Source organism: Buteo buteo, chromosome Z (assembly GCF_964188355.1).
Source record: "Buteo buteo chromosome Z, bButBut1.hap1.1, whole genome shotgun sequence".
Taxonomy (NCBI): domain Eukaryota; kingdom Metazoa; phylum Chordata; class Aves; order Accipitriformes; family Accipitridae; genus Buteo; species Buteo buteo.
The window spans coordinates 868,254-885,950 of record NC_134204.1 but is presented as its reverse complement, the minus strand read 5'-3'; the positions used below and the strand labels follow the sequence as shown (position 1 = coordinate 885,950).

Sequence of the window (17,697 nt, the reverse complement as noted above, 5' to 3'; positions counted from 1 at the left end):
AATATGAAATATTTCTGAATTTCTTTAAAATTGCGAAGGATAATATTGAAGGTTGCAAAATTCTGTTAGACTTGAGCCTTTTCCAGATTCAGCAGTTGCATTGGAGCTGAGTGGTCCCTGATGGACTCTGCTTGGTCAGGTCATGTATTTAGTACAGGCTGCTGAGTTAAAGCGGTCTGTGTAACAGCATAGTCTCACATGGGAAGATAGATTAAATTTAAAATAACAAGTGTTTTTTATGGCTTTTTTACTAGGGAGTAGTCTTGCAGGCAGAGTGAGAATTTCAAGGATTAGACAAAGTGAGGTTGTACAACAAAATTTTATACCTTGATTATTTCTAGGATTTTGGAGAGTATAATTGAAGGAATCAGAGTCCATCAGCTGGAGGTGCTATTGTGGTAATGCTCAAGGGAGCCTGAAGCCTCATTCTGTAGAAGGGAGAGAAAAAAGAATGAAATGTGAAATAGGACTGGAGAATATCGAAACTTTAATACAGAATCCCTCTGGCTATTGCAAGATACTGAAGTTTGAAATTAAGATTTAATGAAGCTGTGATGTTAAACAACAATTTTTTTTAATGAAGATTTAACATTCCATTTTTGTGCTGGTTTTAAATTAGAATGTTAATTTAAAAAAACAATAATGTTTTAGAACCCCTTAGATACTTTAGCAGTCACTAATTCAGGTTTTAAAACAGTTGGTGGGCCTTCACTGAACCACAGTGTGGCTGCTGTTGGCTTTTCCAGTATCAGATTAAACCCAAGCCAGCCCAAGCAGCCCCATTTCCAACTGTCAAGCGTGCTTGCTAGTATTTGGTGGAAGAAGAAAGGTCATTTTCCTACTAAGTCCTTAACGCAGCCTGCTTATGCTGAGTTCCCACCCTGCAGTGTGGTATCCCGGTGGTCAGCCCATTGCAGGATGCCAGCTTTCACTCAGCTTGCAGCCTTTGCAGCATGTTACCCCGGCATCATGACTTGTATTGCAGAGGACCTGAAGGTATGTGTGGAAGAGACCGCTGAGGGTGCCGAGATCAGCAGGGGGAGGCTGGGCCGTCTTTCTCTTGATGTACCCAGTTTTCATTTGGAACAAGGTAGAAGAGAAGGCTGTGGGCTTGTCCCTTAATGTAGAGGATTAGCTGATACCAGCAACAGCAGCCCGGTTCTGTCAGTTCCAGCAGAGTTCCTCCAAAAGCTGGAAGCAGTGGTCTGCTGGCCAACAGAAGTTTCTCTGCAGAGCAGTAATGGGGCAGGACTCAGAGCAGGGTCTCCATTAAGATGCCGACTATGGATATGGATGCACCAGCTAAACTTGCAAAACTGAATTTGTAGCATAGTCTAAATACATGCTAGCATATCATTCTTTACTGAACTCTACCATATAGAAGTTTAGAAAGGGGTGCAAAGGATTAAAATATTTAAATCTGTCTGTGGTTGTAACAGTGCTAACCTAACTAAAAGATAAAAGAATGAGGCTAAAGAGCTGACAACTGAATGTCAGTTTAAGGAGTAATTTTTTTTTTAGAAAATTATACTCAAAACCATCTATTTCCTTGAAGGTTTTTTTCCTCCCAAACCCTCTGTTGTTATTTAGTCTGATGGATTCTTCTTTTCAAAGAAAAATACTGACTCAGCGCTCTGTCTAAATGGGCATTTAAATGCAGTAAGGAGAGAAATGCTGTTTGCTTACATATAACAGTATGTGATATTCTCTTTCTAAATCTATTGGAGGAGACAAGTGGACTGCGCCCATTCAGTAGTGTAATAGAATTAATGGGGATATAAAACATTTTACATAGAAACTTTCTGTTGTAGTCCGTTTTACTTGTAATGATCAAGCAGCCTGTGGGGTTTTTTATGTTTATATATAAATCCCGAGTTTGCTGGCATATAAAATAGCCTTAAAAATAGCCCCTTCCCTGTTCACCTGGGGCACCACTTTAATTATGCAGGTGTTTGCAGTTTGACATGAAATAGTGAAAAATGCAAATGCTTTCTAATTACAGTCCCATGCCTTATTCAGCACGTATGACGGGCTTTAGACCCTGCGGGTACCTGTTTGCCCACAGCTTTATCCCTTTTCTCTTCTTTTTTCTCGTGACTGGCTCCTGCCTCTCCTGCTCCCAAGCTATTTACCAACAGCTTTTGATTTTTTTCTAAGCACTCCTTTTTGTTGTCTAAATAATAAATGAGAAATTATTATTACTCAATAATAAATAAGTTGTGTGGCCGCCACTGACCAAAGGAATACGAAAAGCAGATTGATGAGGCAGATGCTGGCTGCAAAAGAAAGTAACAGAGATGGTATGCAGCCTGGAAATATTTCCATATCCCCAGAAAAGGGAGTGTTAAAAAGCTGCCCATCACCCTACTTGCACGCTTTGCGAAAGGAGGGTTCTGTGCTGGCCACAGCCCATGCGGTGTGGGACAGCATGTCTGAGCACTGGTAGGCTTTCACGAAGGTCTTTGCTGTATCGGTTGGCCGTGCCAGGTAGAGTAAGAGTTAGACAAGGAAATAATCTTTGTCTTGCCCTCGAGTGGGAATTGCCAGCAGAGCCGTCGGCTCTTTCACGGTCGGTGCCTCCCCTCCGGTCTTGCTTGAAGCCACCTGCGTCCCCCTGCTGCAGCACCCTTTTTTGTGGAGCTGCAGCTGGTGAGCCTGGTCCCAGGCACCCGGCTGTGGGTGCTGGGGGGTCCGCACCTCGGGAGGGCCCTCCGCGGGGGGTGGCACCCCTTCCACCAGGAGGGGATGGGGAAGGGCGAGGGAAGGTATTTTGTGGAAAGTATCGCCGAGAGTCCAAGAGAAAAACGGAAAGCGGCGAGCTGGGGAGGGGTGATGGGCATGGGAGACCCCGGGGACGGGTGGACACGGATGCAAAAGTGCATCTGAGCTACTTAGCCTTGCCCTTTCTCCTGCACAACAACTAGCGATTTTCTTTCTTATTTTTCTTTTTTTTTCTGTAACACCATGTTTCATGCTGTTTTTCTTCCTGACTGCCATCCTGCACTGTAGAAACAAGTGTATCGTACCTGTATGAGAGCAGTTGCTATGGCACTCTGGGAATCCTGAAGAACAAGGAGATAGATCATTGTAAGGTTTCTTGTTTGAAGCCGTAAATATGGTCAGCAACATATTTTTGTGGTCTGATTCTAGGAATCTCTGGCAGACTTTGTTATAGTAAAATTTACCTGTAAAAGTAAAATTTAATTGGAAATGCAGTCGGCAGTTTTCACAGGTCTGCTCTCCTTTTTATAAGAAAGGCACAATGATATTCCCAAAGATTTGAATTTGAAATAAGGATTTAGACTCTCTCGTGTTTCAAGGTGTAGAAATTCCTTGACTTTTGCAATTGTTTGAATTCAGATCAATGCTGTACAGTCACACTGGATGTTAAAGACTACTGCAGGCTTCTCGGTCCCTTTTCACCTGGAGGATGTTATTGGATTAGAGAGCATTTGATGACTTTTTTTTTTTTTTAATGCCAATCAAAAATTTATGAGTGTGCATATTTTTTTCCCTATACTTTCTTTCATTCTTTCTCATTTGATATTCAAGTAAAAGTGCTCTGAAATCATTCAGGGTGTTAGATTGTCTTGTTTAACCATTTGACATCCAGCATTATTGTGGTATTGCACTGTAAACAAGATATGCCCGTGGACATTCAGGGACCTGATGATTATCACATAGATTATTCCCAAACTCAGTGGAAGCGTTCAGCACCGGGTAGTAAAAATAAATAAATCTGATCTGATTCTGTGGTAATGTATCAAACATCAGTTGGCTTTGTTTGCTGAATGCCAAGTATGAAAACTGGCAGCTGATGGATTTTTAAATCAAATCTCTGTTCTAGCACTAATGTTAATTACCCAATGGCATTGCAAATTAATTTTAACATCATGCAAGCAGGTCAGATCTCACCTGTTACTTGTTATAATGTTCAATTCAGGTTCTACATGGTCAGCTATTACGAGCGGAGTCACAGAATAGCAGTGGGAGCTCGCCATGGTTCAGTGGCCCTCTACGACATCCGGACTGGGAAATGTCAGGTAAATAAATCATTGTGACTTCCTCCCCATAAAGTGTGGAAGTTATTGAAAGGAAAGAGCAGCGAGCTCTGCATCAGTTGACATGCTGAGCTGCTGGAACATTATGGATAATGCTGAGGGGATCAATAGTTTAATGAAGGACTCAAAGTATATAGAGCCCTACTGTCTTCATTCACTGGAACTGAATGGGTGCCACAGATGGGTTAATAATGAAAGCCTAAAGTTAGGCGATACCCCTGCTCTGAAATAAATGAAAAATCTGATTTTTAAAAGTTAGGGTTTATAGCAGTATACTTCTCTACTATAGAAGTCACAAAGAAAATCCACCAAGGTTTGGTTTGGTTTTTTTTCCTAAAACTCCTCTCTACAAAATGCCATGATGCTTATGTTTGAGGTATTTACAGTTTTTTTGCTGTTAAATAAGATACTTAATTTCTTACCAGTTACTAGTGACCTAGAAGAGGGTATACTTAAGGATAATGTTGAAATGAGTGTGTGGAATTAAAAATGTTTAAATGACAAAGTATTTGCCTTTTCAGAAAAGTTTGTATCTTTTCAGAAAAGTTCATTGGTAATGTTCTTTATTATTCCTTGCACTATGTGATCAGCTATTATTTCTTATTGAATTTCAATACCATTTATAAGGCTTGGATAAAATATCTATATTTTGAATCTGCCTTATTCTTTTGTGTGTGTGTCAATATAATTTTTTTGTTGTTTCTAAAAGCTGTTATCTTTGGTCCTTACAAAACGTGCATTATAGAGAAGGTAGCATAAATTTCTTCCTGCTAGATCTGCTGGCAGAACTGCATGCTTAGGTGTACACGGCTGGTTCGTTTTCTGTTCTGAAATTTTGAGTTTTATTTCCCAAATCTGGTAGCTGATGACACTGTATGTTCTAGTATTTTTTGTTTAGACAGCTGTCCTGTGGAAGCTGAGATGGCCAGATTTATTTTATAAATAGCTATATAATGCAGGCAAATAGGATATATGGACTGCTCTATCTTGTTTTAGCTTAAGTCATTTGGATCATGATTTATTAATTTAACTATGAAATGGGTCCACAAGAACTGCTGTATATTGATATATCCAATGTCACTGAGCATCTTTGCTGTCCTGCAGTCCTAGCCGAGACGTCCAACATGCTGCAGAGCTGAGCGTAGCCTTCTTTCCAGATACGTTTCCTTGATTGTGCAAGGAGCCTGCACATGTTGCATGACTTTCTTCCCACCTATCCAGCAGCCAGCATGATGAAGCAGCTGAACGTCTCCCACTGGCCTTTAGGAGACACTGACCACAATCCCTTTCGGTGTGCATCATTGCACTGAAAATGGAGAGTGCGAAGTCCAGATAAGTCTGGGAAGTCCTGGCATCTCAAACTAACAGCTAATTCCTGATGCTGTTGGAGGGGGAGAGGTGAAGAGCACAGCTATACACTTCCTTATGTCTCTGCTTTCAGAGCACAAGGAGAGTGGTGACAAGACCTGTCCTTCCATTTAGCAGCGGCATTTAACCAGTGCTGTCATCCTTGCACTTTTAACTTTGTCTAATTCGTACTTCAGCTACTGAGCTGGGGCCAAGGTGAGCAGAGGAGTTTCTTAGTATACAGGGTAGTTCTGGCATGTCTGGCTTCGCCATGTGAGTTCTGGGTGGGTCTGTAACACATCTTACACAACCTGGTGATTCGCACCAGTTTTGCAGAAGCCCAGAAGTGCTGGTAGGCAGGATGGCAAAGTGTGCTTACAGCTGCATGTATGTCTAGGGCTAAATCTTCCAGGAAAATCACCCCTCCGGCTTGGTTTGCCCTTGGTTTGGCAGGCATGCTAAAATACCCTATTTTTCTCTCCTTTACTTTTTTCTTTGGTTCTTTTAAAGTGGAGTCTGCATAATACCCACCAGCTGTTTGAAGGGGATTGTGCGTAGCTGTTTGCCAGCCTTTTCTCTGAAGTGACCTCTCCTCCGTGTCAGCTGGCAGCCTGTTCTCTGAGGCTCCTGGAGCTAACTCCAGGTTTCTACCAGTAAATTGTCTGAATGATTTGCTCAGTTAATTTGATGTGTTGGTGAATATGCACAGCATTTGTTTTCTTACTTTCTTAATAAGCTTCCACATAGATCATGGAAAGCAGAGATGGGTATGAGTGAAAGGACTTTCAGGATGATTAGGGCAGGGTCCTTTGCAGATTTTATTATTATTCATGAGATAGAAAAATTTGGTGAGTGCCAGATATATGATTATTAGGGGGCAACGCCATCTATTGGATACAGGTTCCTTATTCCAAATCTGATCTTTTAAATTATTTCTCACAGTTGCAGATTTCAGGCTGCTCAGAAGATGTGAAATAACTTCAGGACTGTGTAGATTAAAAAGTTTTGAAATTGGAAAAAAGCTCAAATTTCTAGTTTACTTTTTTACAGAAGTTAAAGCTTCAAAATTAAAGTTTCAAAATGTTTATGAAAATATTTTAATTGCCTTAGTGTGTTTAACTGGAGGATGAATTAGGACACGTATGTGGGAAGAACTGGGTGAGCAGTCGCCAGCGCTGGGACGGTGGGTGCACTGGAGCCCTTGGGCCAGCCTCCCTCCCTCCTGCTCTCCTGTTGGGACCTTTTCACTTTCTGTACTAATTGCTGCTTCATTTCTAACAAGAAAAATGTTTGTCTAACACAGGCCATCATCTAGCTTAAGCTCATTCTGCTTCTTTCTGTTTATAATGTTTTTTGAACAATGTTACCGGAAACATACTATCAAAAAATTGCTTAGTCATTCACTATTTAAAAAAAGGATGATTCTTTGAATCTTTTCTTGAAGCCATAAACGTAATTTTGCATTTAGTAAATATGTTGGTGTTTTGCAAGTAAAAGTATGAAATACACATGGAAGTTTTATTAGTTGCCCCATCACAACTCACATGTAAGCTGTTTTTAATCAGGTGTCAAAATTACTTATTGGATAAGAAGAGGGGGAACTGCTTTCCCCTTCCTCCCACCCCATTTATACTCATCATTAAGGGTATACATTAATTGAGATTAATGCTGAGATAAGCAGAAGGGGAGAATAATAAGCTGTGGGTATTGCAGGTGGGACCTCCCTGGGATGTGAAGGCTTGTTCCTGCTGCAGCAGGCATGGCATCTTCTAACACCTGAGCAAGTTTCTCGACACCCAGTGGAAGGTTGTTCCAGAATATTGGTGGGTTAAAATAATCAAGGGTTAGAAATGGTTTTGTTTTGGTTTGGTTTTTTTATTCCCACACCAATATAGTTATGGCTATCTGAGTCTTTGTACCACCTTTGACCTTTAGCTTAAATAATCAGTTCCTCTCCTTGGTTTTTACCCTTTTGCCTTATTTACAGACAGCCTTAACACTCACTTTCAGCCTTTGTTTTGAAAGGTGAAAAGAACAGAGGACCCTAAAAACTCCTTCTCTGTAACATACTCTGCATTTTTCTTAATCCTCCTTAGGCAAAATACTCATTTATGTTCTTGGCTCACACAGACTGACTTCAGTGTTTATTCCAGTCTTACTGCTGAGTTACCCCGAATCTTTCCCTTCTCACCTTCTATGAAACCACACAAAAGCAGAACTTGGGAAGCATTTTATCTGAATATTGTTTTGCCAGATGAAACTGCACATGAAAGCTCACGTTTTTGACATGTCCCTGTTGTGCCCGTGTGTGTTCCTGTAATGCAGAACCTCCTCTTCTCCCTTTAGATTTGTTTCTTGCTCCCGATGCATTTTTTTGGTGGTTTATTACCAAAGTACCATGGAGGCCATCCCTTAGCGTAGGGTGTGGGACTCAGGTCATCGAACCCCCACGGCTCAAGAACTCACGTGGGGAGGTGCATCTTTGGGTTTTTCTTTTCTTTCACACCAAAGCCAGTCTAAACCACCGTCACCTCCTGTGGTCCCAGGGAGTATCAGGGAGCAGCGGCTATGAAGAGCATTTGGGAATAAAAGCTCTCCATCAGTTAAAGCATTGCAGCTTCAATTAAAACCTTGGCTTATGGCAAAAGGTGTTGTAGACAGCCAGCATCCTTCTCCTCAGTCAAGGGCACGCGTGTGCTGTCCTGGCCCCGCTGAAGCCGGGGGTCAGTGTGCTATGGCCAGTGGTATGGTCGGGATGCCACCTGTCTCCCAAGCAGGAGGGCTATGCAGTGCGTGGTCCCCCAGCTCAGTCCTGGTGTCTGGATCTGCTGCCTCTGCCCATCACCTCTGGCTTCACAAATGCTTCTGGAGAGCAGCACCAGGGGACCTGCTGGTAGCATTTACGGAGAGCAATGAATTCAGTATGTCATGCGTGTATAAGCCAGAGTTAGATATAGTATCACTAAAAATGTTGTTCTTCGTGTTTCTCAAAAAGCTGAGTGAACAGTGGGGTTCCCTGAGCTCACCCCACATTCCTCATGCTTACCTTTCCCAAAAGCGGGGCGGGGTAGTTTCATGGGCTTGATGTGCAGTAGCGGATCGTGCTCCAACAGCCGTGTGACTGACGGTCGTGAGACTGTTCGGGGGGGAACCTGTGCCCACACCGACGTGTTCCCATTCCTTTGGGTCACGTGCAAAATTAGGCAATCCCATCTGGAGACAGATAAAGGCTCTCTGCTTCCTTTTTCCTGGAACTGAACATCTCTTCCTTCCTACTTGGTCTGTGCAGCATCTCTGCTCTGGTGCTTCAAACTGGACACCTGCTTTTAGGGCCACCACTTCTCCTCTCTGAGATCAAGGCAGCAAGCTCAGGTGAGCTGTGGTAGCTTGTGGGAGCCTCCTTTGCAAGGGGATGTTTGAGCCGTGTCTGCTAGAGCTGCTGGGGATCCCTCTGCGCAGGTTTGGGCACCCCGTGCCAGTGGTCGGCTCGGGGCTGCGGGCAGGAGGGCAGGCAGGCTCCTCAGCCCCAAGGCAAGCCGGTGGTTGCTGCAGGACCTGTCCGCTGGCTCAGTGCAGAAGCGAGACGAGCTCCTCACTCTCAGACCCTCGCTCCCAAGCCCCAGGGGTGCTGCTGCGCGGGGGGACGAAGCGGGCGGCTGTCGGGGCACCGCTGGCGCTGACGGGGTGCCGCCCCGGTGCGCCGAAGCCGCGTTGCCCTGGAGATGCCTGAAGAAAAATATCAGAAATCCTCATAAAAGAAAGAGATTTCATTGCTTGCAGTTGCTTTTGATTTTGTGATGTTTGCGTTGAATAATTCATGGAACTATAATCTGGTAACTTAGCACTGTGCATACTAACATAGTTATGGTGACAAAAATAAAGCTTAAAATGTTAGTTTTTCACATCACGCAGCCATACTAAAAAAAAAAAAAAAAAAAATCACTTTTAAGTTCAGTTGATGGCAGGATCTGAGCAGTGTGGGGGTTTGTGTTACTGAAATTATGTCACAGATTTGACAGTTTATAGTTGGTAGAAAAATTTGTAGTAATTATCAGCAGTAGAGCAAAGAGCAAACTGCTGGCCTAAATATGCATACTCAATGTGGTTACTTTATTTTTACGCTATAGGTGAAATGACAGGAATTTTTTCATCTGCTTGAAGAAAAAAGGGAGGCATTTTAACTGAAATAATAGAAAACAAAAACATTTTGTATAGGGTTTTTTCCTTCCAGGACATGTTTATTTTGTTTCAGGAAAGGTGGTTGTACATACTGGCAGAGAAATTACATCTAATGATTAACAGAATGATGGATGTCAAGAATCACCTTTTTTAACAAATAATAAATCAACATTTATATGTGATGGGTTTTTTCCAGTAAAATTTACTATATTACTATCACTTATTTAGTAAGGTGTCAATTATTAATACTACCAATAAAATGTTGCCTCAAAGCCAGCATTTCAGTATTTTGCTTTTGGTTTGCATTACTGCTGTTCAGATATGCATATTAAGCTGTGAATTCTACCTAATATTCTAAAATATAGATTATTAATTATAAGATTTAAAAAATTTACAATGTTCTACATTTAATCTTACTTTCAAGGAAGTATCTTATTCGTTTCAGGGGTTTTGGATTTTAGTTTATTTTTAAAACATTAAATCAGAACGGAAATTACAGCCCCTTTGTATTCCATGAGTATTCCAAATACGTATCTTTTTTTAACTATTTTTTCCATAATTTAATATAGAGATTAGGTTCTCTCTCTCCCTCTTTCTCTTTTCTGTTAAATTATTTATTAAATATTTTCCAAGTGTTACTTGGTATTCCCAGTGCCCAGCGTGAGACACAAGCGAAGTTGGAATTCATTTGGTTTTTCGGTGCTTTCCTGCAGCAGCAGCGGTGTATTATGGGGAGCGGAGCCGGGCAGTGTCCTTCCCATGGCGGTATTGATTTGCCCTTCAGCTGTTTGCAGCGCAGAGAGAACCCAGGGCCTTGTTGTTGATTATCTACACAATGTCTCGGTGAACAGTATTGACCCATTGCCGCTCACTGCCTATGGCTCTTGATTTTTCACACCGTCTCCATGACACTCATAATAAAACATACTATCTTATTGCTACGTGGCTCTGGAAGCCAACCGATCTAGCCGAAGAGCAACTGCCGCCTTTCTGGAGAGCCATTTCGTTATATGGGGAGCAAGGTGTTGGAGCCATTTTAGGGTTGTCTTTGTACCCCGTTGCAGCGGGGACCCGTGCCCTGCGCTTAGCTCCGTCCTGCACGGCGGCAGCGGACTTGCAGAAGAGGAGGCTCTTTCGGCTGTGCTTTGTTACTGCAAATCGCAGAGAAAGGTTGTGTGAGGCTGTATCAGCACGGCTTTTGAAATGTTTGAATAATCAAAAGAATTTGTGAGGGTCTTAAGAAAAAAAAAGAAAAAAAACAAAACAAAAAAACTGTTATGAAAAGGGAGACAACATAAAATGTCAAGATCACTTTTAAAATTTTAGATGCTTTGATAATAAGTTCCAAAATAATTATGATGAATAGAAATATCAAACAGTTTAGCTGTGGGGTTTTTTTCAAATCCATTAAATTATATTTTACTATAAAAAAGCCATATCTTGGAGGAGATTATGGGGAGGACTCCTTTGCAATAGTTTTGGTTTTTACACTAATATTATTTTACACTGTACTTTAGATTATTACTGTGAACTGTCGCTGTGGGGGGATTTCTTTGCTTTTTCATAAATAGGACTGTTCCACAAGAAGCAATTTTCTGGTATTAAACTGCACCAGGAACTTTGTTCTGAAGCTTAAATTAGAATTATTTAAAATACTAGCTAAACTTTGGCACATTTTTAGAAATAAATTCATACAGTATTTGCTATTGAATCCATTTAGCATCTTCCGTTGCTGGAGAAGTAATGGGTTTGTGACCAGAATATTTTTAAATCCTTCAAAAACACGGTATGCCGAGACAGACGGTGGGAGGTAAAGGCTCTGTAGGAGGATTTCCAAGTCCGGCGGTGTGTCGAGCAGCCCTCTGGGAGATGCTGAGCCCCCTCCACACCTAGGGAGGACCTAAGTTCCCTGTGAGAGCAGATTTTTTTATTTTTTAATAGTGCCTGGTGCCACATCCATCAGAGTGACATCGGCGGTCTCCAGAGCGGCATTTAGCAGTTCAGTGTGTATTCATCACGGGTGATGTCTCTCTCAGGAAAGCGAAATTGTAAATGGAGGGAGCTGATGACTGGCGGCTCCCGGGCAGAGGGAAGGAGAGAAGTGAGAAGGGATCTTTGCGATCATCGGGTCTGACCTCCTGCATGGGGCAGGGCGCTTAAATCCAGCATCACTGGCCAATGGGTATCTTCAGAAGATCATCTCATCTTGATCTTAAATCTTCCAGTAATGGAAAAATCTGCCAGAATCATCATGAGTTGTTTCAATAGTTAATTATTTTCATTATTAAAGCTATATTTTGTTTCTAGTTTGACTTTGCTTTAGCTTCAACTTCTGACCCGCAGGTCCCGTTTTACGTTTAACTGTTAATTTGTGTAAGAAATTGTTAATTTGTTTCCTACACGTGAGTGCTGTAGACTGTGGTCAAAGTCCTGCCATTGTACTCGACAAACCAGAGATGAGGCTCCTCTGGGCTGGAGGGATGCTGGCAGGCCCAGCCAGCCCAGGATGCTCTCAAGGATAGTGCTGCTCTGTTTTTACCTCCCCAAACCCTCTCGGTGTTCTCCTCAAGCTCTATCAGCAGCAGCTTTTGCATGGCTTTTAGGTTAAGACAGGCCCTTTTGGGACCCTGGGAGAAATGCACCAATTCAGCAGTTTTTCTGTTTACGGCTGCATTCCAAACCACATCGATTAACCAATATTTAATCCATCTAACAGCCAACCTGTTCATTATGTATCATTTTCATTTCTCCCAGGAATGTGTAAGACTGCACCAAATACCTTTCAGAAGTCTTGCCACATGAGGGCTTTGACTTTTATCATCAAAACCATATATTTCACTAAGCTTGCTTGTTACAACCTCTTTTCTATAAAACTACATTGTTGACAATGTTTATATTATATTTATATAAATGTTTAATTAGTATCAATTTCATGTGAAACATACCTTTCTTGGGGGCAATTAGCATCAGGTAGGTAAGCCTATAATTATTCAGGTCTTTCTCTCTGCTCTTTAAGGTACAACTAATACCGTGAGCTCTCTTCCTTTCCCTGGAACGTCCTGGTTTTTCTAACGATTGTTGGGAGTCCATGTTAATGAGCTGTGAGCTCTTTGGCTGCTTCATTCAAAGCTCCTACATTTGGCTACAATTCTCAGTGCATGTCTTGTGAAGTTTTTTATTTGGAAAAGCAAATGACTTTGTTGCAATTTATTCTTTTGTCTGAAGAGAAAATCAGCAGTTTTAAGCAAGGTTCTGAAAATATCTGGCGATGGGCATAAATAAGTCTTTAATCTTGCGTGTCACTTCTGGGTTTGCCAGGAAATAGACGTTAATTATTGTTTTAGCCTTCCAGTGTCTTCCTGTGTCTCTCAGAGGTTGAGACTGAGATCTTTATATGGGCTAAACAATGTAACAGGGATTCAGTGTAGGAAAGGGACCACAGATTTGGTGTTTTGACAATAACTTGCCGAATTGAAATGCGACTATATTCTGAATGGATTGTTGGTTTTACATCAGTTTTCATGGCCTGATAAGCCTGAGGAGTTAATGCCCAAGAGGTAATTTTTTATTTATTTATTCCTACTGAGGCCAAATGACTGTTTATGAGCCGAGCTGCAGTTCTGTGCAGGCAGACAGGGTAGCTGCCTCTCTTGCAACTGAGGCGGGCAAAAACTTCACACCACCGAGGAGCTCAAGAGCCTCCCTGAGCAGGAGATGTGCTGTTGCCGCAGCTGGGACCCATGGATGCTCCAGCGGGGTGTGAGCTCACGGAGGGCCTTCTCCTGCCCCAGCTCATGGCACAGCTTGCCATCGGCAAGAGTGTCCTGCACGCAGCCGGGTCTCTGCACGGCCAGCTCTTCTGGTTGAATTTCCCTGGGGAACAACTGGGACTCACTCGTCCGTAAGGCAGCGTGAGGGCTGGCTTGTCCCTTTGGGCATGTTGTGGTGGCCTGGAAGTTTATGACTGATTTTTCAGTGATAATGCAGAAAGGTATTCCCAGATCCCACAGAATTTGTTGAAGCTTTATGAAGGCTTTCCATCTGTCTAATCAAAATTCCAGACTGTTTTTGTGTTACTTGCTCAGTCTGGCCAACAGTAAACTTCCACAGTTGTCTCGAGTGCTGAGAAAGCTGGTCAAGGTGGTGGGGTGGGGTTGGGTTGGTTGTGTGTGTTTTCAAGGTAGCGGTGACTTTGTGCTTATGTGTGGTTTGTCTGGTGGAACTTCTGTTTCCATGCGCTACCTAAACACTGTTCCAGCCCAGAAAATTAGAGATGTACATTCTCCTTGAAATTCCCATTCTGCTTGTTCATGTGACTTCTGACAAATTTCCTCAAATTTCTATTTCTACAGAAACTGATGGATTGCTAAAAGGGAAAATGTATGGCTGAATCACCTCTTCATTCTTCCCAGGGAGGTTGTATTCAGGTTGCAGATTACTCATGCTATGCTCAAAAATGAAAACCCGGTACAAAATGTTTACAACCTTATTCTCTTAAGTCTATTTTGAAAGGAAATTACCATAAGAAAAGGGCTGAATAAGAATAACAACTTCAACAGAAAGGCTGCTGTGCGATTAGCCTAATGCATGTATGTTTTTATGCTTTTTTTTTTTTCCTTTATCTGTGTGATCTCATCCCGCTTTTATTCTGGATAACAGAAAGCTGCCTACATTTAAATAGACAAATACTTGCTGGCAATTTTTCTCTTGATCCTGTTCATTGTTATGCACAGGTTGTCCTTTTTAGGCTGACCTTTTACTGGTACAGCTTCAGAACCAAGCATGGTTCGCCTTTCTTGGAAGACGAGGGGGTGTGTATAAAACTCACCGAAACAGGTTTGCAGTGGTTCTGTGTCCGCTGACTTGCTCAGCACCAGAGGGATGTTTGATGGCGTGAAGGTGCTACCCACTTCAACTGAGCGATTCCAGCGGGGTTTCGAGCAGTCAAAGCTTTTAAGTGTATGCAGAGCTGCCTTTAACTGAGTCATAGTTATCAGGTATTGCAAAGGTTAAGCTTTATCAGCTGCACAAAAAAAGGTTGAGGTTTCATCAAAAACTTCCATCCTCACAACCTGTCGACCACAATTTGATGATGATTATTGATTATTTCACAGCCTTTCACTCACTCTGGCACTGCGGCCAGCCTTGATATACAGGTAGGGCTGCAGTCCAGCTAAAATAAGACTCCATCTTGATAATGGACTGAGATGAGATACTGTTATTTGATAAAGATAATTGATGTTTCACAGTGAATTGGAAAACAGTTCTGAGTGCAGCAGATCTGTGGCTGCTCCATCTGCAAATGTGGCCTTTGTTTACAAAACATAGCAGAAGACATGCCATTAAACCTCTCAGCCACAGTGCTCTGCATGAAACATGCTGGTTTAGGATGGCTGGCAATTTTTAACCAAAAATAAAACACTTAGACGGAGAAACACGATTTGTAATTTTGCAGTCACGATGAAGTTTCTCAAACATGTATGTAGCTTAGCATGCTTCTGCTTGAGACACCCTGGAGATGTTGTTTCTTCTGCTTGGGATGCACTTGGTAATTTATTTCCTAAATTTTATATCCTAAAATCCTTCTTTTTTTCTAGTATTTATACATGGCTTTTGAATTAGGCAAAATTCTACTTGAAAAAGTTGGAATTTGTCAAGGGAAAATAAGGCCTAGTGTATGTCTAGATTTCTTCATTCTCCTGAAGTTTTAGCTCATTAATTTAAAACACAATGCATGCTTCTGGTCTCTCATCTACGCCTTTGTTGACTACACATGTGCAGCCCCCGGTTTTGAATTGATTAAGGTATCACTCGTTGCAAGTTCTGTTCGCCCAAGTTCTTTTAGTCCTATTATAACCTTTGTAACCTCTAATTAAGCAATAGGAGATGGCAGGGAGTGGGGTTATCATGAGCTAATGACACCCCAAGTGTGTTGTGTGGCACAAGGTTCATCTGTGTGCTGCTAATCCTCTGGGGGAGTGATTATCTAATGATAAACGTGCCACATTGCAGCTCATTGATGCCGCCGCAGTGTGCTCCTGCCGCTGCCGGCGTGGCTGAATTACGCTTCCCATTCCAAACGTCATCTTTTCCATTGATTTTACAAACTGACAGTTTTGAGGTTTTCTGAAGTGACTTACATACTGTGCAAAGTCATGACCCAGGAGATGTGCTTCTTTCTTTTTTTTATTTTTAAAGAAATATATTTATTAAGAATATGAAGAAAAAAAATGCATAGTCATTTTTGCTAGGCTAGAAGCAGTCTCAGCAGGTTGGAAGCAGTTAAAGGTTCGTGTTAAATTCTAAGCAAATTATTAATAATTTGCATAAGATTGTAAATTTATCGTCAACATGCAATTGAAATTCCTGTACTTAGAGGTGCAGTAGTACAGAAAAAGAATGATACTCTGCTACTTTTTTTTTTTTTTCAAATTGAACACTAAATCAGTGTTATCAGACTGTAGAGATATATTTCAGGTAACTAGATTTTAGGATACATGGTTGTTGTTGACTTTGGAATGATGGGAAAGTATTAGCATCTGGAAGTTGCTTAATAATATTTTGCTCATCGCAGTCTCTAGCACTATTTTATAGCCAAAACATATTTAGTGTCATTATTCATTAATTCTAATCATGATAATCCGTAAGAATTAACTCGCCTACATTCTTTGGGGGCTTTTCCCTGTTGTGCAGGTAAGCAGCAGGCATTTCATTTAGTTTGTGTAACGTGTCTACTACAGAGGGATGTGTGAGCTCCTGCACGAAGCTTTCGAGAATCTGTTTCTCTCATTGACTGTACATGGAGCCCAGAAACTTGGGGTCAATGTGATTATCTCTTACTTAAAGTTGTCAGGTAAATTCTTGCTGGATAACAGACTCTGGTCCAAAATCCTCCATTTAATCCATACATACAAGCTATTTGCTAATATTTCTTGTCCTTTAGAACTGTAAGTGTTTGGGTATATAATGGGAGACTTGCCCTTACACAGTCACTAATCAAAGACTTTAGCTGAAGCACGAGAACTAAAGCTGTCTGCTGCTGTTACATCTTCTGGGCCCCTTACCAGTGTAAGAGGTGGAGCCTTTTTCAGAAAATACATCTTGGGTCCTTCCCACTGAGGGGGCTCAAACTGACCTAGTCCATGAATTTATTATGGGAAAATATCAGTGTACCTCCAGTGCTGTTCTCATTTTTTAGGGGATTTTTGGCTGTTGACTTAGCCTGGGTATTTTGCATGCCTGTCCATATGTTCCTTTTGGCTGGTGGCTCCAGGCTTGGAAACATGGAGCATTCCCTCTGAAAACAGAAACTCCTCACCAGCATTGAGCTATAGGTGATATAGGGTAGTATATACAGCAGTATATTTTGATGGGTAACTTATGAAAACTTTGTCTCCTGTAAAGAAATCTGCTGAAGCCAATGTCATTGCTGTTATTGATACGGTTACGTGTACACCAAGGCGTTCCTGGGGTCTGGATGCCAGCTGGGACTTAGAGTCGGGTCTGCGTTCCCTGTGAATAGAGAATGGCTTGGTAAAGCGCACGCAGAGAAAAAGCTCACGGTATAGTCAAGAAAGCCATAAAGTATTCTATTTTCATTGATTAAATCTTGGGTTTCATCATAGATATTTAGAACTGCATTTCATAGAGATACTTGTAGCTGATATTAAAGTGAGCCATGCCTAGTGTAAACCTGCTGTACACCTCTAGCACTGGATGCGTAAGGGGCTTGTCATGGAAACAAATGGTTCAGTTAGCTGAGTAGTATCTCATTCTTTAGATGTTTTCTTCTGTAATCACTCCCTTACCCTGGCACTTGCTCCTGCCCGGCCGGGTGTCCGTGGGGAGAGTGGCCGGTGGAGGGTGCATAGCTGGGGGAGCCCCCGGCCCCCTTTATGGGATCCCTGCAGTGAGCATCCCTTTGCTTCACCGCCGCAGAGTGCCTCCCCAGGAGGAATCTGCAGATGGTGCAGATACAAGCTTTGGTACGTAAAAACTCTGTCATTTTCAATGGAAGATTAAAGAGAAGCCTGAGTTTTGGATTGGTTTATTTCAAAGCAAAAGATGCTTTTAAACATTGGTTAGAATCAATACTGTTTGGTCCGGGGTA

At 41.9% G+C, this 17,697-nt stretch overlaps 1 protein-coding gene across 7 annotated transcripts in view; it reads left to right on the top strand.

The window, feature by feature from the left end:
• The window catches only part of WDR7 (WD repeat domain 7), a 145,823-nt gene that overhangs the window by 111,929 nt on the left and 16,197 nt on the right, over nucleotides 1–17,697 (top strand). For all 7 annotated transcript variants that reach the window (XM_075021897.1, XM_075021898.1, XM_075021899.1 and 4 more), the window contains one exon: nucleotides 3,944–4,043. In XM_075021897.1, the coding sequence (XP_074877998.1) occupies nucleotides 3,944–4,043 (100 nt within the window). The remainder of the gene's footprint in view (nucleotides 1–3,943; nucleotides 4,044–17,697) is intronic.